This window comes from Pelophylax lessonae, assembly GCF_965119305.1.
Source record: "Pelophylax lessonae genome assembly, chromosome: 9".
NCBI lineage: Eukaryota > Metazoa > Chordata > Amphibia > Anura > Ranidae > Pelophylax > Pelophylax lessonae.
The window spans coordinates 1,183,533-1,210,541 of NC_138776.1; the positions used below are offsets into that span (position 1 = coordinate 1,183,533).

Below are 27,009 nucleotides of genomic sequence, written 5' to 3' on the forward strand. Positions count from 1 at the left end.
AGCCGTCATAATAAATCCTTGTAATTTTTCTATGTTTAGTTTGTATGATCTTTGACTCCACCTAGTGTCCATAATGCAGTATTTTCCTGGTTGGGGTAATACTGCATTGTAGCCACTGGATGGAACTGAGACTCATAGGAAAAAAAAACTCTATAATTGTTGTCTAATATGTTTATTTCCTAAGATCCTCAGCTCCACCTAGTGGCCACAATGCAGTATTTTCCTGAATTACCCCAACCAGGAAAATGCCTTATTATGGCCACTAGGTGGAGTCAAGCATCAAACAAAATAAACATAGAAAAAATATTCTCAAGCATTTGTATGGACATGAAGATAAATCCCTGTCATTTTTCTATGTTTATTTCGTTTGATGCTCGGCTCCACCCAGTGGCCACAATGTAATACTTTCCTGGTTGGTCATGATAAATCTCTGTCATTTTTCTAATATGTTTATTTCCTCTGATCCTCAGCTCCCCCTAGTGGCCATAATGCAGTTTTTTCCTGGTTGGGGTCTAGTTAGAAAAAAATACAGGGATTTGTCATGATGTCTACACAAATGCTTGAGAATTTATTTTATAACTAGACCCCAACCAGGAAAATACTGCATTGTGGCCACTGGGTGGAGCCGAGGATCTTAGGAAATTATAATATGTTTATTTCCTCTGATCCTCAGCTCCCCCTAGTGGCCACAATGTAATAATTTCCTGGTTCGGGTCAAGCTATATAAAAGTTCCTAAGCATTTGCATAGCCGTCAGGATAAATCCCTGTCGTTTTTCTGTAACACTAACGAGTCACATGACACCGGGGAGGGAAAATGGCCAATTGGGCCCAATTTGGAGATTGTCACTTAGGGGTGTACTGACTTTTGTTGCCAGCGGTTTAGACATTAATGGCTGTGTGTTGAGTTATTTTGAGGGGACAGTAAATTTACACTGTTATACAAGCTGTACACTCACTACTTTACATTGTAGGAATGAAGATGAGAGAAGCGGTCAGACAGAAGGATGTTGGATGGGAAGGTTTCGGGAATTACCTGCTCTGAGTGTTCCGGTGATTCGGTGAACCACAGCGCAATGGCGCACCTCCGCCCCGCGCTCACTGCCCGCACCCCGTGGGCGTTGTCCCCTCCGGAGCCGTACATCACCAGGCGGCCACACTGAGGCCGGACCTCCGCCTGTCCGAGAGAGCGACACAAATCAACATGGGACCCACAACTTCAACCCCTTCCCGCACCCTGTCTCTTCCCTCCTCCAACACCCCCGTCTTTTCCTCCCCCCGGTCTCTTCCCGCCCCCCGTCTCTTCCCTCCTCCAACACCCCCGTCTTTTCCTCCCCCCGGTCTCTTCCCGCCCCCCGTCTCTTCCCTCCTCCAACACCCCCGTCTTTTCCTCCCCCCCCGTCTCTTCCCGCCCCCCCGTCTCTTCCTGCCCCCGTCTCTTCCCGCACCCCGTCTCTTCCCGCACCCCCCGTCTCTTCCTGCCCCCGTCTCTTCCCGCCCCCCGTCTCTTCCCGCCCCCCGTCTCTTCCCGCACCCCGTCTCTTCCCTCCTCCAACACCCCCCTATCTTTTCCTCCCCCCCCCGGTCTCTTCCTGCACCCCCGTCTCTTCCCGCCCCCCGTCTCTTCCCGCACCCCGTCTCTTCCCTCCTCCAACACCCCCATCTTTTCCTCCCCCCCGGTCTCTTCCTGCACCCCCGTCTCTTCCCGCCCCCCGTCTCTTCCCGCCCCCGTCTCTTCCCGCACCCCCGTCTCTTCCCGCCCCCCGTCTCTTCCCGCCCCCCGTCTCTTCCCGCACCCCCGTCTCTTCCCGCACCCCGTCTCTTCCCGCACCCCCGTCTCTTCCTGCCCCCGTCTCTTCCCGCCCCCCGTCTCTTCCCGCCCCCCGTCTCTTCCCGCACCCCGTCTCTTCCCTCCTTCAACACCCCCATCTTTTCCTCCCCCCCGGTCTCTTCCTGCACCCCCGTCTCTTCCCGCCCCCCGTCTCTTCCCGCCCCCGTCTCTTCCCGCACCCCCGTCTCTTCCCGCCCCCCGTCTCTTCCCGCACCCCCGTCTCTTCCCGCACCCCCGTCTCTTCCCGCCCCCCGTCTCTTCCCGCACCCCCGTCTCTTCCCGCCCCCCGTCTCTTCCCGCCCCCGTCTCTTCCTGCACCCCCGTCTCTTCCCGCCCCCCCCCGTCTCTTCCCGCACCCCCCGTCTCTTCCCGCCCCCGTCTCTTCCCGCACCCCCGTCTCTTCCCGCCCCCGTCTCTTCCCGCACCCCCGTCTCTTACCGCCCCCCCGTCTCTTCCCGCACCCCCGTCTCTTCCTGCACCCGTCTCTTCCCGCACCCCCGTCTCTTACCGCCCCCCCGTCTCTTCCCGCCCCCGTCTCTTCCCGCCCCCCCGTCTCTTCCCGCCCCCGTCTCTTCCCGCACCCCCGTCTCTTCCCGCACCCCGTCTCTTCCCGCACCCCTTCTCTTCCTGCCCCCCGTCTCTTCCCGCCCCCCGTCTCTTCCCGACCCCCCGTCTCTTCCCGACCCCCCGTCTCTTCCCGCACCCCCGTCTCTTCCCGCCCCCCCGATCTCTTCCCGCACCCCCGATCTCTTCCCGCACCCCCGATCTCTTCCCGCACCCCGATCTCTTCCCGCACTTCTTCTTTACACATAAAAATCTGCATTTTTTTTGCTAGGAAATCACTCCGACCCCCAAAGATTATATTTATATATTAAAGCAGAGACCCTGGAGAATAAAATGGAGATTTGTGCAGCAGTTTTCTAAACACAATTTTTCTGGAAAAAATACACTTTAGTGTCGGGTCACACCTATGCGATTCGGGAACCCTGCGAATCCACTGCGGGCTTCCGCATCGCACCCGACTCGCAGGCAGTTCACTCTGCCATATGCAAATTGCTGGGGGTGTCAATACAAATTTAACGACACCCCCAGATCAGTTCCCATATCGCCGTGCAAGCTGTCAGTTCAGACAGGAATTGGATTGAATAGGTGTGAACATCCATGAGATCCGATTCTGGTGTGGACAAAAAAATGGTCCTGTGCGATTTTGGTCGGACAGATCGGACCCCTAACTGACATTTTTGACACTTTTGGGGGTACCAATGACATTACTACAGTAATCAGTCCTATAAATATGTAATGTCACTGTACTAATGACACTGGCAGGGAAGGGGTTAACACTGGGTGATCAAGGGGTTAAATGTGAGCCTAGGGGGTGCTTTCTAACTGTGTGCGGGCCAGACTTGGTGGATGGAAACAGGGCTCCTGTGTTCCAAAATAACAGGATAATAAGGGGTGCTTTCTAACTGTGTGGGGGATGGACGCACTAGTGATGGGGAACCTTGGCACCCCGGATGTTTTGGAACTACATTTCCCATGATGCTCCTGCACTCTGCAGTGTAGTTGAGAATCATGGGAGATGTAGTTCCAAAACATCTGGGGGTGCCAGGATTCCCCATCTCTGCTGTAGATGAAGACTGAGATTCGTGTTCTTGAGTTGGAGGATCGCTGAGTTCATCTGCATTACTTACATCGGCCGTTCTGTGTCTATGGGGAGAGATTGCCGGTGGCTGATTGGCCAGAGGGGGAGCACACCCCCATGGGCTTTTACATGACACAATGTACAGTTACATTGTTTGCACAACAGAGCCGACCTGTCGCAGTGTAGCGGATGTACTGCTGGCCGTCAGCAAGGGGTTAATACATTGTAATGCAAAAAAACACAAAATATAACCCAATTATTTGGTAAAATATAAAAGACGAGGTCACGCCGAGTCGATCGATACCCAACATGGCACGCTTAAAAATCGTGGAATGGCGACACGGTGAATACTTTAACCCTTTCTGCACCTGAAGATTACCCTTTTTTACAACAAATGTTAATGCCTGAGCGCAACTTTGACATGTTAGTAAATCTGTGCAGATCATCGCAGCTACTGTGTGCGTCCGGGGGGATTATACTGCCATTTTATTTCAGGACAAATTGGGCTTTTATTTGGTGGTAAAAATGGTAACCGAGATCTTCTGACTTTTCTTTATTATCAAAGGAAAACTGAGCCAAAATACTAACAAATATTCCGGATGTATCCGAATCTCCGAATAAAATAATAAAGAATATTCCGGATGTATCCAAATCTCCGAATAAAATAAAGAATATTCCGGATGTATCCGAATCTCCGAATAAAATAAAGAATATTCCGATGTATCCGAATCTCCGAATAAAATAAAGAATATTCCGATGTATCCGAATCTCCGAATAAAATAAAGAATATTCCGATGTATCCGAATCTCCGAATAAAATAAAGATTATTCCAGATGTATCCGAATCTCCGAATAAAATAAAGAATATTCCGGATGTATCCGAATCTCCGAATAAAATAAAGAATATTCCGATGTATCCGAATCTCCGAATAAAATAAAGATTATTCCGGATGTATCCAAATCTCCGAATAAAATAAAGAATATTCCGGATGTATCCGAATCTCCAAATAAAATAAAGAATATTCCGATGTATTCGAATCTCCGAATAAAATAAAGAATATTCCGGATGTATCCGAATCTCCGAATAAAATAAAGAATATTCCGGATGTATCCGAATCTCCGAATAAAATAAAGAATATTCCGATGTATTCGAATCTCCGAATAAAATAATAAAGAATATTCCGATGTATCCGAATCTCTGAATAAAATAATAAAGAATATTCCGATGTATCCAAATCTCCGAATAAAATAAAGAATATTCCGGATGTATCCAAATCTCTGAATAAAATAATAAAGATAATAATAAAGAATATTCCGGATGTATCCGAATCTCCGAATAAAATAAAGAATATTCCGATGTATCCGAATCTCTGAATAAAATAATAAAGATAATAATAAAGAATATTCCGGATGTATTCGAATCTCCGAATAAAATAAAGAATATTCCGATGTATCCGAATCTCTGAATAAAATAATAAAGATAATAATAAAGAATATTCCGGATGTATCCGAATCTCCGAATAAAATAAAGAATATTCCGATGTATCCGAATCTCTGAATAAAATAAAGAATATTCCGGATGTATCCAAATCTCTGAATAAAATAATAAAGAATATTCCGATGTATCCGAATCTCCGAATAAAATAAAGAATATTCCGGATGTATCCGAATCTCCGAATAAAATAAAGAATATTCGATGTATCCGAATCTCTGAATAAAATAATAAAGAATATTCCGATGTATCCGAATCTCTGAATAAAATAATAAAGAATATTCCGATGTATCCGAATCTCTGAATAAAATAATAAAGAATATTCCGGATGTATCCGAATCTCCGAATAAAATAAAGAATATTCCGGATGTATCCGAATCTCCGAAAAAAAAAAAAGAATATTCCGGATGTATCCGAATCTCCGAATAAAATAATAAAGAATATTCCGATGTATCCGAATCTCTGAATAAAATAATAAAGAATATTCCGATGTATCCAAATCTCCGAATAAAATAAAGAATATTCCGGATGTATCCAAATCTCCGAATAAAATAAAGAATATTCCGGATGTATCCGAATCTCCGAATAAAATAATAAAGAATATTCCGATGTATCCGAATCTCTGAATAAAATAATAAAGAATATTCCGATGTATCCGAATCTCTGAATAAAATAAAGAATATTCCGGATGTATCCGAATCTCCGAATAAAATAAAGAATATTCCGGATGTATCCGAATCTCCGAATAAAATAAAGAATATTCCGATGTATCCGAATCTCTGAATAAAATAAAGAATATTCCGGATGTATCCGAATCTCCGAATAAAATAAAGAATATTCCGATGTATTCGAATCTCCGAATAAAATAAAGAATATTCCGATGTATCCGAATCTCTGAATAAAATAAAGAATATTCCGGATGTATCCGAATCTCCGAATAAAATAAACAATATTCCGGATGTATCCGAATCTCCGAATAAAATAAAGAATATTCGATGTATCCGAATCTCTGAATAAAATAATAAAGAATATTCCGATGTATCCAAATCTCTGAATAAAATAATAAAGAATATTCCGGATGTATCCGAATCTCCGAATAAAATAAAGAATATTCCGGATGTATCCGAATCTCCGAAAAAAAAAAAGAATATTCCGGATGTATCCGAATCTCCGAATAAAATAAAGAATATTCCGGATGTATCCAAATCTCCGAATAAAATAAAGAATATTCCGGATGTATCCGAATCTCCGAATAAAATAATAAAGAATATTCCGATGTATCCGAATCTCTGAATAAAATAAAGAATATTCCGGATGTATCCAAATCTCCGAATAAAATAAAGAATATTCAGGATGTATCCGAATCTCCGAATAAAATAATAAAGAATATTCCGATGTATCCGAATCTCTGAATAAAATAATAAAGAATATTCCGATGTATCCGAATCTCTGAATAAAATAATAAAGAATATTCCGGATGTATCCAAATCTCCGAATAAAATAAAGAATATTCCGATGTATTCGAATCTCCGAATAAAATAAAGAATATTCCGATGTATCCGAATCTCTGAATAAAATAATAAAGATAATAATAAAGAATATTCCGGATGTATCCGAATCTCTGAATAAAATAAAGAATATTCCGATGTATCCGAATCTCTGAATAAAATAATAAAGAATATTCCGATGTATCCGAATCTCTGAATAAAATAATAAAGAATATTCCGGATGTATCCGAATCTCTGAATAAAATAAAGAATATTCCGGATGTATCCGAATCTCCGAATAAAATAAAGAATATTCGATGTATCCGAATCTCTGAATAAAATAATAAAGAATATTCCGATGTATCCGAATCTCTGAATAAAATAATAAAGAATATTCCGGATGTATCCGAATCTCTGAATAAAATAAAGAATATTCCGATGTATCCAAATCTCTGAATAAAATAAAGAATATTCCGGATGTATCCGAATCTCTGAATAAAATAAAGAATATTCCGGATGTATCCAAATCTCTGAATAAAATAATAAAGAATATTCCGATGTATCCGAATCTCCGAATAAAATAAAGAATATTCCGGATGTATCCGAATCTCCGAATAAAATAAAGAATATTCGATGTATCCGAATCTCTGAATAAAATAATAAAGAATATTCCGATGTATCCGAATCTCTGAATAAAATAATAAAGAATATTCCGATGTATCCGAATCTCTGAATAAAATAATAAAGAATATTCCGGATGTATCCGAATCTCCGAATAAAATAAAGAATATTCCGGATGTATCCGAATCTCCGAAAAAAAAAAAAGAATATTCCGGATGTATCCGAATCTCCGAATAAAATAAAGAATATTCCGATGTATCCGAATCTCTGAATAAAATAATAAAGATAATAATAAAGAATATTCCGGATGTATCCAAATCTCTGAATAAAATAATAAAGATAATAATAAAGAATATTCCGATGTATCCGAATCTCCAAATAAAATAAAGATTATTCCGGATGTATCCGAATCTCCGAATAAAATAAAGAATATTCCGATGTATCCGAATCTCTGAATAAAATAATAAAGAATATTCCGGATCTCTGAATAAAATAAAGAATATTCCGATGTATCCGAATAAAATAATAAAGAATATTCCGATGTATCCGAATCTCCGAAAACAAATAAAGGAATTTCACCTAAATATTATTATTTGTTTCTAACGAATTTGAACATTTCAGGAAGATTAGAATTCGGGTCGATTTTCTATGAAGAATTAGTTGGTTGCTAAGCAGTGAGTCGGGAAGCCGGCCGCCGCGTCCTTAGCAACCGATGACTCATCAGCTGTCAGCCGGCTTCCCCACTGACAGCTGAAAAAACTTTTTTTCCTCTCTCTGGAAGGACGATGGATCTCCACTCCTCCATTCACAGAGAGAAATCACAGCCAATCAGAGGCTATCACAGCGATCAGAAGTTCTGGGTGCTGATCATTAGTACGGGGCCCCCATTCTGTGTGCGGGAGAACGCCATGCAGCGCACAGGGAGATACACAATATGTGGCCCCTATAGATAAAAGCCGATTCCAGCGGGGCCCCAGATTTGTGTTGGGGTGGCACTGAGAGGATCAAATCTCCACAGAGCGGAGATCGAATTCTTCCCCTCAGTCTGACGATCGTGGCGATATCTCACGTGTGTGATCTCATCACTAATTATATATGGGGAGACGCCCACAGTGACATCACAGGAAGACATTCCAGTCAAAGGGGGAGGAGCCGATACACCTGTGCAAGACTGGAGGGGGAGGAGCCAATACACCTGTGCAAGACTGGAGGGGGGGAGCCAATACACCTGTGCAAGACTGGAGGGGGAGGAGCAGGTACACCTGTGCAAGACTGAAGGGGGAGGAGCCGGGACACCTGTGCAAGACTGGAGGGGGAGGTGCCAATACACCTGTGCAAGACTGAAGGGGGAGGAGCCGGTACACCTGTGCAAGACTGGAGGGGGAGGTGCCAATACACCTGTGCAAGACTGGAGGGGGAGGAGCAGGTACACCTGTGCAAGACTGGAGGGGGAGGAGCCAATACACCTGTGCAAGACTGGAGGGGGAGGAGCAGGTACACCTGTGCAAGACTGGAGGGGGAGGAGCCAATACACCTGTGCAAGACTGGAGGGGGAGGAGCAGGTACACCTGTGCAAGACTGAAGGGGGAGGAGCCGGTACACCTGTGCAAGACTGGAGGGGGAGGAGCCAATACACCTGTGCAAGACTGGAGGGGGAGGAGCAGGTACACCTGTGCAAAACTGGAGGGGGAGGAGCAGGTACACCTGTGCAAGACTGGAGGGGGAGGAGCCAATACACCTGTGCAAGACTGGAGGAGGAGGAGTTGGTACACCTGTGCAAGACTGAAGGGGGAGGAGCCGGTACAGCTGTGCAAGACTGGAGGGGGAGGAGCCAATACACCTGTGCAAGACTGGAGGGGGAGGAGCCAATACACCTGTGCAATACTGGAGAGGGAGGAGCCAATACACCTGTGCAAGACTGGAGGGGGAGGAGTTGGTACACCTGTGCAAGACTGGAGGGGGAGGAGCCGGTACAACTGTGCAAGACTGGAGGGGGAGGAGCCGGTACAGCTGTGCAAGACTGGAGGGGGAGGAGCCAATACAATTGTTCAAGACTGGAGGGGGAGGAGCCGATACACCTGTGCAAGACTGGAGGGGGGAGGAGCCATACACCTGTGCAAGACTGGAGGAGGAGGAGCCGGTACACCTGTGCAAGACTGGAGGGGGAGGAGCCAATACACCTGTGCAAGACTGGAGGGGGAGGAGCCGGTACACCTGTGCAAGAATGGAGGGGGAGGAGTCGGTACACCTGTGCAAGACTGAAGGGGGAGGAGCCGTAACACCTGTGCAAGACTGGAGGGGGGAGGAGCCGGTACACCTGTGCAAGACTGGAGGGGGGAGGAGCCGGTACAGCTGTGCAAGACTGAAGGGGAGGAGCCGGTACACCTGTGCAAGACTGGAGGGGGGAGGAGCCGGTACATCTGTGCAAGACTGGAGGAGGAGGAGCCGGTACACCTGAGCCCGGAAACATTCAATCTGCAGAGATTATAGCCTGGAAACATTCGACCTGCAGAGATTGTAGCCCAGAAACATTCGATCTGCAGGGATTATATAACAAAAACATTTTAATCTGCAGGGATTATAGAACAGAAACATTTGATCTGCAGGGAAAATAGCCTGGAATTATTCGATCTGCAGGGATTATAGCCTGGAAACATTCGATCTGCAGAGATTATAGCCCAGAAACATTCGATCTGCAGGGATTATAGAACAGAAACATTTGATCTGCAGAGATTATAACCTGGAAACCTTCGATCTGCAGGGATTATAGCCTGGAAACATTCGATCTGCAGGGATTATAGCCTGGAAATATTCGATCTGCAGGGATTATAGCCCAGAAACATTCGATCTGCAGAGATTATAACCCAGAAACATTCAATCTGCAGGGATTATAGCCTGGAAACATTCGATCTGCAGGGATTATAGCCCGGAAACATTCGATCTGCAGGGATTATAGTCCGGAAACATTCGATCTGCACAGATTATAGCCCAGTAACATTTGATCTGCAGGGATTATAGCCCGGAAACATTCAATCTGCTGAGATTATAGCCCAGAAACATTCGATCTGCAGAGATTATAGCCCAGAAACATTTGATCTGCAGGGAAAATAGCCTGGAAACATTCGATCTGCAGAGATCATAGCCTGGAAACATTCAATCTGCAGGGATTATTTCCCCGGAAACATTTGATCTGCAGAGATTATAGCCCAGAAACATTCGATCTGCAGGATAAATAGCCTGGAAACATTCGATCTGCAAAGATTGTAGTCTGGAAACCGTCGATCTGCAGAGATTATAGCCCAGAAACATTCGATCTGCAGGGATTATAGAACAGAAACATTCGATCTGCAGAGATTATAGCCCGGAAACATTCGATCTACAGGGATTATAGCCTGGAAACATTCGATCTGCAGGGATTATAGAACAGAAACATTCGATCTGCAGAGATTATAGCCCGGAAACATTCGATCTACAGGGATTATAGCCTGGAAACATTCGATCCGCAGGGAAAATAGCCTGGAAACATTCGATCTGTAGAGATTCTAGCCCAGAAACATTCGATCTGCAGGGAACATAGCCTGAAACATTCGATCTGTAGAGATTATAGTCCAGAAACATTCGATCTGCAGGGATTATAGCCTGGAAACATTCGATCTGCAGGGAAAATAGCCTGGAAACATTCGATCTGTAGAGATTATAGCCCAGAAACATTCGATCTGCAGGGATTATAGAACAGAAACATTCGATCTGCAGGGATTATAGAACAGAAACATTCGATCTGCAGGGATTATAGCCCAGAGTTAAGGGGTATCGGAAGGCACTTGCATGTCAGATGTACTTTCAAGCCTCTGCCGTCTCGCCGCTCTACTGATCCATATGTGTGATCAGGATATACATCATAGGACCAAGTGAAAATCAACTCTGACAACTCTGACTCCTCTGACTCCTCTGACTCCTCTGACTGCTCTGACAACTCTGACTCCTCTGACTCCTCTGACTGCTCTGACAACTCTGACTGCTCTGACTGCTCTGACAACTCTGACTGCTCTGACAACTCTGACTCCTCTGACAACTATGACATCTCTGACATCTCTGACAACTCTGACAACTCTGACAACTCTGACAACTCTGACTGCTCTGACAACTCTGACTGCTCTGACAACTCTGACTGCTCTGACAACTCTGACTGCTCTGACTGCTCTGACTGCTCTGACAACTCTGACTGCTCTGACAACTATGACTCCTCTGACAACTATGACTCCTCTGACAACTCTGACTCCTCTGACAACTCTGACTCCTCTGACTGCTCTGACATCTCTGACAACTGTGACTGCTCTGACAACTATGACTCCTCTGACAACTATGACTCCTCTGACAACTATGACTCCTCTGACAACTCTGACTCCTCTGACTGCTCTGACATCTCTGACAACTGTGACTGCTCTGACAACTATGACTCCTCTGACAACTATGACTCCTCTGACTGCTCTGACTCCTCTGACTGCTCTGACAACTCTGACTCCTCTGACAACTCTGACTCCTCTGACAGCTCTGACAACTCTGACAACTCTGACTCCTCTGACAACTCTGACTCCTCTGACAACTCTGACTGCTCTGACAACTCTGACTCCTCTGACAACTATGACATCTCTGACTCCTCTGACAACTCTGACTCCTCTGACAACTCTGACAACTCTGACTCCTCTGACAACTCTGACTCCTCTGACAACTCTGACAACTCTGACAACTCTGACTCCTCTGACAACTCTGACAACTCTGACTGCTCTGACAACTCTGACTCCTCTGACAACTCTGACAACTCTGACAACTCTGACTGCTCTGACAACTCTGACAACTATGACTCCTCTGACAGCTCTGACTGCTCTGACTGCTCTGACTGCTCTGACAACTCTGACTGCTCTGACAACTCTGACTGCTCTGACTGCTCTGACAACTATGGCAGCTCTGACTGCTCTGACAACTATGACTCCTCTGACAACTGACTCCTCTGACTGCTCTGACTCCTCTGACTGCTCTGACTCCTCTGACTCCTCTGACAACTTTGACTCCTCTGACAACTTTGACTCCTCTGACTGCTCTGACAACTTTGACAACTCTGACTGCTCTGAAAACTCTGAAAACTTTATGACAACTATGACTTCTCTGACAACTGACTCCTCTGACTGCTCTGACTCCTCTGACTGCTCTGACAACTTTGACTCCTCTGACTCCTCTGACTCCTCTGACTGCTCTGACTCTTCTGACTGCTCTGACTGCTCTGACTGCTCTGACTCCTCTGACTCCTCTGACAACTTTGACTCCTCTGACTCCTCTGACAACTATGACAACTCTGACTCCAGTATCAGCTGTTTGTCAGCGGCTCACCACGAGGCTGGAAATGCGTTGTGCTGCTGAGAGGTTCCTGAGGAAGCCGCACCGTGTGAAACCTGTTGGAGGAGATTTTACACCTCATATTATCGCTACATTTCCCTGTGATCTCTCAGTTTAATGTTTCAATAAAGTTTTTATGAAATGGAATATTTTACACTTTTTAGCTCTGGTTGTATTTTATCACCTTTTGACAATAATTCCTTAAAGGTCCCCAATTCTTCTATATCTGCATTAGGGATCTTTTATGTGTTTTTTTCGCAAACCTAAAAATTCTCACAGTATTTTTTACCACTTGAACACCCCCGGCCTCAGTCATTAGACCCCCGATCTCTCCGTACAGAGGAGCCGTCACTCCCCATTACTATCACCGGGGATGAGGACCCGTCACTCCCTATTACCGTCACCGGGGATGAGGACCCGTCACTCCCTATTACCGTCACCGGGGATGAGGACCCGTCACTCCCTATTACTATCACCGGGGATGAGTAGCCGTCACTCCCTATTACTATCACCGGGGATGAGTAGCCGTCACTCCCTATTACTATCACCGGGGATGAGGAGCCGTCACTCCCTATTACTATCACCGGGGATGAGTAGCCGTCACTCCCTATTACTATCACCGGGGATGAGGAGCCGTCACTCCCTATTACTATCACCGGGGATGAGGAGCCGTCACTCCCTATTACCGTCACCGGGGATGAGGACCCGTCACTCCCTATTACTATCACCGGGGATGAGGAGCCGTCACTCCCTATTACCGTCACCGGGGATGAGAACCCGTCACTCCCTATTACTATCACCGGGGATTAGGACCCGTCACTCCCTATTACCGTCACCGGGGATGAGGAGCCGTCACTCCCTATTACCGTCACCGGGGATGAGGACCCGTCACTCCCTATTACTGTCACCGGGGATGAGGATCCGTCACTCCCTATTACTGTCACCGGAGATGAGGATCCGTCACTCCCTATTACTATCACCGGGGATGAGGACCCATCACTCCCTATTACTGTCACCGGAGATGAGGATCCGTCACTCCCTATTACTGTCACCGGGGATGAGGACCCGTCACTCCCTATTACTGTCACCGGAGATGAGGATCCGTCACTCCCCATTACTATCACCGGGGATGAGGACCCGTCACTCCCCATTACTATCACCGGGGATGAGGACCCGTCACTCCCTATTACTGTCACCGGAGATGAGGATCCGTCACTCCCTATTACTGTCACCGGGGATGAGGATCCGTCACTCCCTATTACTGTCACCGGGGATGAGGACCCGTCACTCCCTATTACCGTCACCGGGGATGAGGACCCGTCACTCCCTATTACCGTCACCGGGGATGAGGACCCGTCACTCCCTATTACTGTCACCGGGGATGAGGTCCCGTCACTCCCTATTACCATCACCGGGGATGAGGACCCGTCACTCCCTATTACTGTCACCGGGGATGAGGACCCGTCACTCCCTATTACTGTCACCGGGCATGAGGACCCGTCCGGGGCGTGGTCGATGTCATATGTGACGAAACCGGTAGGGCGGTACCGGACGCTACGTGACCACGCCCCCTGGACACCGGCTCTACTCATGATTTGCGGGACACCGCGGTTTTTATGTTTTGCCTGGAATTTTTTACCAATGTAAGTGCAACCTAAATGTTTTCTTTTATATAAATGGGATTACGCTATGTGATTTTTCACTCTCCCTCCCTACACATATGGGTCTGTGATTGCTGGAGTTGTCTGTGAGAGTCTATGAGAGTCTATGAGAGTCTGTGAGAGTCTATGAGAGTCTATTAGAGTCTATGAGAGTCTGTGAGAGTCTGTGAGTGTCTATGAGAGTCTATGAGAGACTGTGAGAGTCTATGAGAGTCTGTGAGAGTCTGTGAGAGTATGTGAGAGTATGTGAAACTCTGTGAGAGTCTATGAGTGTCTATGAGAGTCTATGAGAGACTGTGAGAGTCTATGAGAGACTGTGAGAGTCTATGAGAGTCTATGAGAGTCTGTGAGAGTCTGTGAGTGTCTATGAGAGTCTATGAGAGACTGTGAGAGTCTATGAGAGTCTGTGAGAGTCTGTGAGAGTATGTGAGAGTATGTGAAACTCTGTGAGAGTCTATGAGTGTCTATGAGAGTCTATGAGAGACTGTGAGAGTCTATGAGAGACTGTGAGAGTCTATGAGAGTCTGTGAGAGATAGTGAGAGTCTATGAGAGTCTGTGAGAGTCTATGAGAGTCTGTGAGAGTCTATGAGAGTCTGTGAGAGATAGTGAGAGTCTATGAGAGTCTGTGAGAGTCTATGAGAGTCTATGAGAGTCTGTGAGAGTCTGTGAGAGTCTGTGGGAGTCTGTGAGAGTCTGTGAGAGTCTGTGAGTGTCTGTGAGAGTCTGTGAGAGTCTATGAGAGTCTATGAGAGTCTGTGAGAGTCTGTGAGAGTCTGTGAGAGTCTGTAAAAAGTCTATGAGAGTCTGTGAGAGTCTATGAGAGTCTGTGAGAGATAGTGAGAGTCTATGAGAGTCTATGAGAGTCTATGAGAGTCTGTGAGAGTCTGTGAGAGTCTGTGGGAGTCTGTGGGAGTCTATGAGAGTCTGTGAGAGTCTATGAGAGTCTGTGAGAGTCTGTGAGAGTCTATGAGAGTCTGTGAGAGTCTATGAGAGTGTATGAGAGTCTGTGAGAGATAGTGAGAGTCTATGAGAGTGTATGAGAGTCTGTGAGAGATAGTGAGAGTCTATGAGAGTCTGTGAGAGTCTGTGAGAGTCTATGAGAGTCTATGAGAGTCTGTGAGAGTCTGTGAGAGTCTGCGAGAGTCTGTGGGAGTCTGTGGGAGTCTGTGAGAGTCTATGAGAGTCTGTGAGAGTCTGTGAGAGTCTATGAGAGTCTATGAGAGTCTGTGAGAGTCTATGAGAGTCTATGAGAGTCTGTGAGTCTGTGAGAGTCTATGAGAGTCTGTGAGAGTCTGTGAGAGTCTGTGAGAGTCTATGAGAGTCTGTGAGAGTCTATGAGAGTGTATGAGAGTCTGTGAGAGATAGTGAGAGTCTATGAGAGTGTATGAGAGTCTGTGAGAGATAGTGAGAGTCTATGAGAGTCTGTGAGAGTCTGTGAGAGTCTATGAGAGTCTATGAGAGTCTGTGAGAGTCTATGAGAGTCTGTGAGAGTCTGTGAGAGTCTGTGGGAGTCTGTGAGAGTCTGTGGGAGTCTGTGGGAGTCTGTGAGAGTCTGTGAGAGTCTGTGAGAGTCTGTGAGAGTCTATGAGAGTCTGTGAGTCTGTGAGAGTCTATGAGAGTCTGTGAGAGTCTGTGAGAGTCTATGAGAGTCTGTGAGAGTCTATGAGAGTGTATGAGAGTCTGTGAGAGTCTGTGAGAGTGTATGAGAGTCTGTGAGAGTCTGTGAGAGTCTATGAGAGTCTATGAGAGTGTATGAGAGTCTATGAGAGTCTATGAGAGTCTGTGAGAGTCTATGAGAGTCTGTGAGAGTTTGTGAGAGTCTATGAGAGTCTGTGAGTCTGTGAGAGTCTATGAGAGTCTGTGAGAGTCTATGAGAGTCTGTGAGAGTCTGTGGGAGTCTATGAGAGTCTGTGAGAGTCTATGAGAGTCTATGAGAGTCTGTGAGAGTCTGTGGGAGTCTGTGGGAGTCTGTGAGAGTCTGTGGGAGTCTGTGAGAGTCTGTGAGAGTCTATGAGAGTCTGTGAGAGTCTGTGAGAGTCTATGAGAGTCTATGAGAGTGTATGAGAGTCTGTGAGAGTCTGTGAGAGTCTATGAGAGTGTATGAGAGTCTGTGAGAGTCTGTGAGAGTCTGTGAGAGTCTATGAGAGTCTATGAGTGTATATGAGAGTGTATGAGAGTCTGTGAGAGTCTGTGAAATTCAACCCCTGAGTTCCTGGAGAAAATATCAGAATACTGATCTGCATACAAAGCGTTTGTGGCCTCCCCATTAGTTTGATACATTGTTTACATAAACAATTGTTTTGCTATTTGTTTATATATTTATTATCATTATCTTTGTCACCATTTATGATTAGCGCTACACAATTGTTTGTATGTAAGTTACAAAAGTGGCCTGGTCATTAAGCAGGAAAATCCTCCGGTCCTAAAGTGGTTAAAGCGTGACGTGTTTGGTATCGGTTTACTCGGCATAACTTCATCTTTTATATTTTTACCAAAACATTGACTTATATATTTCGTGTTTTTTACATTAAAATTCAAAAAATTGTATTTCTTTAGAAAAAAATTGCAATTGAAAAATCGCTGCACAAATACCGTGAGACAAATGAAATTTGCAACACCCACCAATTTATTCTCCAGGGTCTCATATATAAATGTTCTCCCAACTACCGACACCGATTAAATCTGCGTGGAGAGAGAGAAGGGACTTTATATCCACCATAAACTATTCATCAGAGCGCAAGGATAAAACAAATATTCTTTATTCTGTTACATAAAATCTAAAGATTAAAACATTGCAAAGAGTCTGAAACATTCTGCATTATGATGTCTTATGTATATATTGAGTCTTACATACAGTATCTGACAAAAGTAAGTACACCCCTCACATTCTATCTTTCCATGTGACAACACTGAAGAAATGAGACTTTGCTACAATGTAAAGTAGTGAGTGTACAGCTTGTATAACAGTGTAAATTTACTGTCCCCTCAAAATAACTCAACACACAGCCATTAATGTCTAAACCGCTGGCAGCAAAAGTCAGTACACCCCTAAGTGACAATCTCCAAATTGGGCCCAAAGTGTCAATATTTTGTGTGGCCACCATTATTTTCCAGCACTGCCTTAACCCTCTTGGGCATGGAGTTCACCAGAGCTTCACAGGTTGTCACTGGAGTCCTCTTCCCCTCCTCCATGATGACATCACAGAGCTGGTGGATGTTAGAGACCTTCCCCTCCTCCACCTTCTGTTTGAGGATCCCCACAGATGCTCAATAGGGTTTAGGTCTGGAGAAATGCTTGGCCAGTCCATCACCTTTACCCTCAGCTTCTTTAGCAAGGCAGTGGTCATCTTGGAGGTGTTTGGGGTCGTTATGTTGGAATATTGCCCTGCCCCCCAGTCTCTGAAGGGAGGGGATCATGCTCTGCTTCAGTATGTCACAGTACATGTTGGCATTCATGGTTCCCTCAATGATCTGTAGCTCCCCAGTGCCGGCAGCCCCAGACCATGACACTCCCACCACCATGCTTGACTGTAGGCAAGACACACTTGTCTTTGTACTCCTCACCTGGTTGCCCCCACACACGCCTGACACCATCTGACACCAAATAAGTTTATCTTGGTCTCATCAGAGCACAGGAGATGGTTCCAGTAATCCATGTCCTTAGTCTGCTTGTCTTCAGCAAACTGTTTGTGGGCTTTCTTGTCCATCATCTTTAGAAGAGGCTACCTTCTGGGATGACAGCCATGCAGACCAATTTGATGCAGTGTGCGGCGTATGGTCTGAGCACTGACAGGCTGACCCCTCCCCCACCCCTTCAACCTCTGCAGCAATGCTGGCAGCAGTCATACGTCTATTTCCCAAAGACAACCTCTGGATATGACGCTGAGCACGGCACTCAACTTCTTTGGTGGACCATGGTGAGGCCTGTTCTGAGTGGAACCTGTCCTGTTACACCGCTGTATGGTCTTGGCCACCGTGCTGCAGCTCAGTTTCAGGGTCTTGGCAATCTTCTTATAGCCTAGGCCATCTTTATGTAGAGCAACAATTCTTTTTTTCAGATCCTCAGAGAGTTCTTTGCCATGAGGGGCCATGTTGAACTTCCAGTGACCAGTATGAGAGAGTGAGAGCGATAACACCAAATATAACACACCTCCCCCCCATTCACACCTGAGACCTTGTAACACTAACGAGTCACATGACACTGGGGAGGGAAAATGGCTGATTGGGCCCAATTTGGAGATTGTCACTTAGGGGTGTACTGACTTTTGTGAGATACTGTATTTCAGACTTTTTGCAATGTTTTAATCTTTAGATTTTATTATGTAACAGACTAAAGAATATTTGTTTTATCTTTGCGCTCTGTTTGATGAATAGTTTATGGCGCATTTAATGTCCCTTCTCTCTCTCCACGCAGATTTAATCGGTGTGAGAAGTTGGGAGAACATTTTTGTACTTTCACTTCTGGGATGGCGTTTTTTACAACGTCATTGTAAGCCCCGCCCACATGAAGATTATAAAAACAATACATATATAATGTTTGGGGGTTGTAAGGGGAAATACGGATGGTTGGATGTAGGAGAGAAGACTCGGAGGAATGGAGATGATTCTCACTCACCGTCACCGATGTCCCATCCAGCTCTGTGAAGAAGAGATCTCCTCCCTGAAAGTCGTCATTCAAATAAAGCATCGCACTGCAGGAGAGAGCAAACCATTATCATCGATCAGCCAATCCCGGCATTGGACATGTCAGCTCAGCCAATGGGGGGGTTCAAGAAGACCCACTCAGTCTCTGTCCCCGAACCCCCGAGCCTAAGAAGATGTGACCAATGTCAGGACCGACTACTTCCACCAATATTTTACATGGACAAAATACCCCAATCACACCTACAGCTACATAACTAGAATTATACAGACACCCTCTAAATGATACGGGTGAGCTGTCCTTACACCACAGCAGAAATCTCCAAACTATAGCTGAGGACCTTTGCCTGTCTTTATTTAACCCTTGAGGCACTATTCCTCCCACTGACACCAATGATGGGACACTATTCCTCCCACTGACACCAATGATGGGGCACTATTCCTCCCACTGACACCAATGATGGTACACTATTCCTTCCACTGACACCAATGATGGGGCACTATTCCTCCCACTGATACCAATGATGGGACACTATTCCTCCCACTGACACCAATGATGGGACACTATTCCTCCCACTGACACCAATGATGGGACACTATTCCTCCCACTGACACCAATGATGGGACACTATTCCTTCCACTGACACCAATGATGGGGCACTATTCCTCCCACTGACACCAATGATGGGACACTATTCCCCCCGCTGACACCAATGATGGGACACTATTGATCTTTTATTGAAAAGAATCAAGCAACATATTTTATACAAAAGTAAAAAACAGAACTATAGTACAATATTCCAACAAAAAAAAACAAAGGAATTCACATCCATGTGCAGAATATATACAATATATACATAATCCACTTCCAACATTCTTAGAAAACTATTTACATAAAGCAGCAGAGAGGGCCTAAGAGGCACAACCCATCACCTATGTATGCAGCCATTTATCAAAAACTGAGCATTAAGAAAAAATCTAGGGTGATAAGAGACAGAAAGCCACACCCGGGAAAGAGACTCCTGGCAGTCAGGGAGGCCTGAAACCCCTCCACGCCTTCAGCCAAGCCCTCTGACCCCACTTGTCTCTCTCAAGCGCCCGAATCTTCCCCACCTCATGCAGAATGTCACACACCACCACCTGAACAGGAAGGATTTTACGCCGAAGGGTGACCTGACACCGTGCGTTCCATGTGTAATAACGGACTACTAAACTAACTAAAAAAAGTGTATCCAAACAAAAGCCCCCACCAGTATTGAATGCTCCGTACACCCACTCAGCATAACCCAGCCTGGAGAGGAAAGGAACACCGAGGGCCCGCCCAACCTGTTTGTATACCTCTATGTTAAAAGGGCAACGAAGCAGAAAATGGTCCATAGTCTCCTCCTCACCTGCACATTCCTCCCGAGGACAACCACGATCCATCCCACTGCGGAATTTCAAATTGCCCCGAACATAGAGCCTCCCGTGGAAGCACAACCAGGCCAGATCCCTGAATTTAAGGGGGACTCTAGCCAAATTAATCAATCTTAACCCTTCCCTCAAAATTGGGCCTGGGCAATCCCTTAAGGCCAGTGGGTCATGAAAGACTTCACTCAAGACTCGGCTCATAAGGACTTTCCTCGGAGCGGATCTGAGATCTTCAGCCGACAGTCGCCACTGCCGCAGCAACTTCAGACACGGAGCGACATAGGCTGGGAGCTGACCACGATGACCCCTGAGATTCTTCACTTGGCCACCTTCTTCCCAAAGTCGCAGAAAAGGCCTAAACCAAGATCTAAACATGCCTGCCCATCCAGGAGGTTCCACTGCAAGCATACTACCAATGTTAAACTTGAGAAATAGCAGTGAAAAGAAAAGAACGGGGTTGACCATACCTAAGCCACCCTCCCTCCTGGATAGATAGGTGACATTCCTCTTGATGGGGTTCAGTCTGTTCCCCCACAGCATCTGGAAGAACACACTATAGATCCTAGCATAGAGAGACACTGGCAAGATGCAGACAGGGCTGACATACAAGAAGATCGGTATCAGGTAAGTCTTAATCAGATCAACCCTTTCCCTCAGAGATAACTTCCATCTCTTCCAGCTGACCACCTTAGTATTGGCAACTTCCAGCCTGCCCTCCCAGTTTTTGAGGCCATAATCGCCAGGTCCAAATTCAATGCCTAATATCTTAATTTTTTCCTGGGGCACTGGAAAAGTGTCCGGGAGATCAAACCCCTCACCTTCCTTTCCCATCCAAAAAACTTCACTCTTTTCCTGATTGATCTTGGAGCCTGATGCTTCAGAGTACCGTGATGTCAGAGAGACCACCTCCTCCGCTTCATCTGTCCCAGTGACAATCACTGACACATCATCCGCATAGGCAACAACCCTCAAAGGCGGCTCACCCGGGATTCCCACTGGTACCCCACACAACATGCTGCTCTCTAGCCTCCTGATGAAGGGGTCGATTGCAAACACATAGAGCAGGGGACTCAGCGGACAACCCTGGCGCACCCCAGAACCAACCTCAAAGGACTGTCCAACCCAACCATTAACAAGAGGGAAGCTTTCTGCCCCCTTATACAAAACTTTTAACCAATCGACAAAACCACCCGGCAGACCGTACTTACTAAAGAGCAACCACAGGTACTCATGGTTGACACGATCGAAAGCCTTTGCCTGATCCAATGCCAGTAGATACTTTCCCCAGCCTGCAGCCCTGCACTGCTCCAAGGCCTCCCGGACAGCTAAAACCGCTGTGAAGGTGCTCCTACCCTGGATCGAACAGTGCTGATGGCGAGAAAGCAAAGACTCTGCTACTGCCGATAGGCGCCAGAAAAGTATCTTCGCCAGCACCTTTCTATCGACATTGAGAAGGCTGATGGGGCGCCAATTCTCAATCATCGAAGGATCTTTACCTTTTGAAAGAAGAATCACAGCTGAGTGTCTCATGGAAGGGGGAAGCACCCCCTCAGCAAGACAACTGTTAAAAATCTCTACCAAATGTGGGGCCAGAATAGACTTAAAGGCTTTGTAAAACTCAGCCGTCAGACCATCCGGTCCAGGTGACTTCTTGATGGCAAGCTGTTCAATTGCCCTCGTCACCTCTTCAACTGTGATCTCTTCTGTCAAATTCATCAAAGGGACATCTCCACCATTTAGACCTGGAATAGAGTCCAAAAAGCTTTCCATCTTGTCTCGGTCAAGCTCCTTCCTCCCAAGAAGTTCAGCATAAAAAGACCTCACGACCTCCAGGATCCCTGACCTGGACTTTGTCAAGGAACCTGTACTATCCTTAAGGCCAACGACCATCTTAACAGCTACACCCTGTTTGCAGTTCTGGTAAGGGTCAGGCGAGTGGTATTTCCCATAGTCCCGCTCCAGAACCAAAGAGGTATGCCGGTCATATTGACACTTCCTGAGGAGGATTTTCACTTCAGAGATTGCCCCAGGATCTCCTCCTCTCGAGACAAGAATATCCAGCTTCCTCCGCAAACGTTGGTAGGTCATGTATCTATTAAACTGTTTTTTATTGGCTAGGCCCCTGAAGAATCCAGCAATCCTCTTTTTGGTCAGCTCCCACCACTCAGCCTTGCTGCTACAAAAGTCCAGGATGGTCACCTGTGCCTGAAAGAATTCCTCAAAGGATTGTCTAACATGTTCTTCCTCAAGGAGAGTCGAATTTAATCTCCAGATGCCTTTGCCCCTCTGAGGGAAATCTGAAGCATTCAAGACCACAGATAGCATACAGTGATCAGAGAACTCCACCGCCTGCACCACTGGGGGTGAGAAAGCAGAGGCCTCCTTCAAAAAAAACCTATCTATCCTACTCTGACTATTACCTCGATGAAAGGTGAACCCTGTGTCATCCGGGAGGTGCTTAATGTGCACATCCACAAGACCAGCATCCCTAACCATACTATTTAAAAAAACGCTATCATATCCCAGCCGGTCATTGAAGTCCTTCCTGTCCTTGGGCCTAGTCACAGTATTAAAGTCACCTCCAAAAACCACTTGCCGGGATGTAAAAAGAAATGGCTTGATCCTTGTAAAAAGGCATTTCCTGTCCCACTTTGTGTGCGGCCCATAGATATTAATTAGGCGCAGGTCCTGCCCTCCCACAAGAACGTCTAAGACCATACATCTCCCAATCTCCACCTCAATAACCCGCCGGACAGTTACCATGCCGGTTTTAAACAACACCGCCACCCCGCCGTAAGGCTCGGCCGCAAGAGACCAGTAAGATGGACCATACCTCCACTCTCTCTTGGCCATATGAATATCTGCCAAGGAGGTGAGCCTAGTCTCCTGCAAAAATAAAATTTCAGCATCTAATTGGCTGAACAAAAAGAAGGCCATAGAACGAGCTCTTACCGACTTAATGCTGGCGACATTTATTGTCACCACTTTTAACGGAGGGGGAACCGCCATTTGGGTTATTGGGTGGATTGCTTCTTAGCTCCCCTCTGCTGCTCATCACCAGAAGCCTCTCTCTTTCTTGAAGCCTCCTCCAACTCCATTTCAATTTCTGAATTCTGCTCAGAAGAATCCCCAGATGAGGAGATATCCCAAGCAGAAGCCCTAGAACGGTTGGAGACAGTCACTGAGGCATCCTGTCCCTGTTCCGTCCTCACCGTCTGTCTCTTCCGCCTCACAACCTTCCTTCTCTCCTCCAGGTACTGAAGGTCAGATTCAGAGATGCTTTCATCTCTTGTTTTCTTCTTCTTCTTTGAAGTCTTCACAGAAGACTTCTTTACAGAGGAAGCCGCAGCAGCACCCTTTTTGGTACCCTCTACCACTCCTGGTGGGTGGGGGGCTTCTTTAAGGTCACACTTAGGAAGGGAAGCTTTATCGGGAATAACTGACTTGGGGGGCACAGACTTGGCAGATTCTGACACAAGAGGAGCCGGTACAGTAGGCTGGGGGGACACAGGGACAGACACAGAAGGAAAACTTACAGATACAGGAGGGGTGGGCACAGGGACTAGGGAGGGATCCTGCACAAGACCAGGGGGGTCAGTCACCGCAGAGGAGGGTGGTACAACAGGGGCCTCATCCTCCATCCTGTCCAGCCTTAACAGATCATCTATCACCTCTCTATCCATATTATGCCAGGCTTCAGGACATCGGCTGTAGGGGTGGCCAAGGCGCAGGCACAGGTTGCACCTTATCGCCTGGGTGCAGTCCCTGGCCACATGACCCTGCCCCCGACACACTGAACAGATCAGAGCTGAACAAGAGGAGCTAAAATGCCCCTTTTCTCCACAGCGGTGACACAGTTTTGGCTGACCGGGATAAAAAATGGTCATCCTATCCCTCCCTATAAAGGCAGAGGAGGGCAGGTGACGGACAACATTCCCATCCCTAGCCAACCTGACCGTTACCGACCAACCCCCGGTCCAGATGCCACGCTCATCATGAATTTTATCCGGCCTGGTCAAAACATCCCCATAATTTCTCAACCAGACCTCTAAGTCCCGAGCAGGAACACTCTCATTTGTAAGGACAATAGTAATTTTCTTCACTGTTGACCTTTGGGAAACTGCCACTGGCACCAGACCTTCCCATTCGGGTCTTGACCTGCACCGAGCCATATATCGTTCCCAGAACAAGTCAAGACCCTCTGGTCTGGTGAAACTAACTGTGTATTCCCGGCTTCCAGCCACATGTATCAGGGCATATAGGTCATTAGCCCCAAAACCCATATCTAAGATCAGGTCCACCACCATACGCCTTGCTAGAGGGACTGCACCACCTTCCCATTTAAGGAGGACTACGTTCCGCCTTGGACCCCCAGCAGAAGCCATAGATCCAATACCAGATCCAATGGTGCTCATAGTGGCAGCCCGCGAGGGAAAACCCTGATTAGAAGCAGAGCTCCTCCTTGATTGTAACCCTGGCTTGGTGATATTGCCAGGAGCACAGCTTACCACCTGTGCAAATGTAGGCTTATTAGGGCCAAGACCCCACACTGATGTCACATTATCAGGTACACTACTATTATTATTTTTACCAGCTTGGCCTAAACAAGCAGCATTATCAGTTCCACATATAATGGTGGGATCCACCATGCCTGCAATGTTATTAGGGATAACTGTTTCTGATGCAGTACCAGATGTTTCCTGCTGCTGCGCTGTAGAGTCCTGTTCAACAGTGACTGAAATAGTTTTAAGCTCAGCAGAAGGGGGGTTAATCGGCTCTTCTGGGTTTTGTGGTTCTTCAGCAGAAATGTCATTTTTTAAACACAACTTTTCCTGTTTAGAGACATCAGCAGCAGGCACAACATTGCTGAGCATAGGGGAATCACCCGGAGTGTCATTAGGAAACCCATCATTAGGCAAGGTGCTAAAAGGCACAAAAACTGTTTTATCTGTAAGCTGGGGCTTTATATACTTTACTTTATCAGGCACACTCTCAGGTAAGTCCTCCACATCACCAAACACCAGCTGATCTTCCTGCATTGGAGACTCCATTACCTGTATAACTTTCAACATGCCTCCTGAGCCCTGAGATGGCAATGGGCTGCTTACCTCACCTTGAGGGGGAAGGGGGTCAGAACCGGGGGTCTCCTCCTCCACCTCCATCTTTGCAAACCTCCGTTCATTGCAAAACTTCTCCCTGAAGGGACCATCCCTGCCTTCCATCATGGCCACGATAGTTTCTTGATGATCCACACGGACTTTCGCTAATTGGACCTCTGAATCCATTGATCCACGGTTCTTGCTGAACAAGCCTTCACGCTGCTTTCTCAGGCGCTTTAAATCCGCTCTAAGCTTGTAGAGCTTGTCTCTCTCCTTATTGAGGACTTTGATCCCGGCCACCACTCGCTCCCGAATGGATCCAGCATCTTCATCCTCACCAGGTGCAGAGAGATCACCAACCACGGGCTGCACAGGAGCAGGGGTGCCATCCATCCGCCCAGGGGATGTCTGAGAGCCTCCAGCAGGAGAGGCCCTGCTGGCCTCCATGGCTTCCCCAGAAGGGGGCCAGGAGAGCTGGGAGGGATTTCACCTCACACCCTCTTACACAGATCACCTGCAGCAGCAACAGACACACAGCCAGAGAACCTTCCAGCAGCCACACCCGAAGCTGAATGATGGGAAACAACTCCTCCCACTGATACCAATGATGGGACACTATTCCTCCCACTGATACCAATGATGGGACACTATTCCTCCCACTGACACCAATGATGGGGCACTATTCCTCCCACTGATACCAATGATGGGACACTATTCCTCCCACTGATACCAATGATGGGACACTATTCCTCCCACTGACACCAATGATGGGGCACTATTCCTCCCACTGACACCAATGATGGGACACTATTCCTCCCACTGACACCAATGATGGGACACTATTCCTCTTACTGACACCAATGATGGGGCACTATTCCTCCCACTGACACCAATGATGGGGCTATATTCCTCCCACTGATACGAATGATGGGACACTATTCCTCCCACTGATACCAATGATGCTACACTATTCCTCCCACTGACACCAATGATGGGACACTATTCCTCCCACTGACACCAATGATGGGACACTATTCCTCCCACTGACACCAATGATGGGACACTATTCCTCCCACTGACACCAATGATGGGACACTATTCCTCCCACTGACACCAATGATGGGACACTATTCCTCTTACTGACACCAATGATGGGGCACTATTCCTCCCACTGACACCAATGATGGGGCACTATTCCTCCCACTGATACCAATGATGGGACACTATTCCTCCCACTGATACCAATGATGGGACACTATTCCTCCCACTGACACCAATGATGGGGCACTATTCCTCCCACTGACACCAATGATGGGACACTATTCCTCCCACTGACACCAATGATGGGACACTATTCCTCTTACTGACACCAATGATGGGGCACTATTCCTCCCACTGACACCAATGATGGGGCTATATTCCTCCCACTGATACGAATGATGGGACACTATTCCTCCCACTGATACCAATGATGCTACACTATTCCTCCCACTGACACCAATGATGGGACACTATTCCTCCCACTGACACCAATGATGGGACACTATTCCTCCCACTGACACCAATGATGGGACACTATTCCTCCCACTGACACCAATGATGGGGCACTATTCCTCCCACTGACACCAATGATGGGACACTATTCCTCCCACTGACACCAATGATGGTACACTATTCCTTCCACTGAAACCAATGATGGGACACTATTCCTCCCACTGACACCAATGATGGGACAC

General features: G+C 46.7%; 1 protein-coding gene across 1 annotated transcript in view; it reads right to left on the minus strand.

Moving 5' to 3' along the window:
* The window catches only part of P3H3 (prolyl 3-hydroxylase 3), a 95,250-nt gene that overhangs the window by 2,217 nt on the left and 66,024 nt on the right, over positions 1-27,009 (minus strand). The window contains exons 13-14 of the mRNA XM_082269184.1: positions 18,739-18,814; positions 1,035-1,175 (exon numbers count right to left, since the gene is read on the minus strand). Of these exons, the coding sequence (XP_082125310.1) occupies positions 1,035-1,175; positions 18,739-18,814 (217 nt within the window). The remainder of the gene's footprint in view (positions 1-1,034; positions 1,176-18,738; positions 18,815-27,009) is intronic.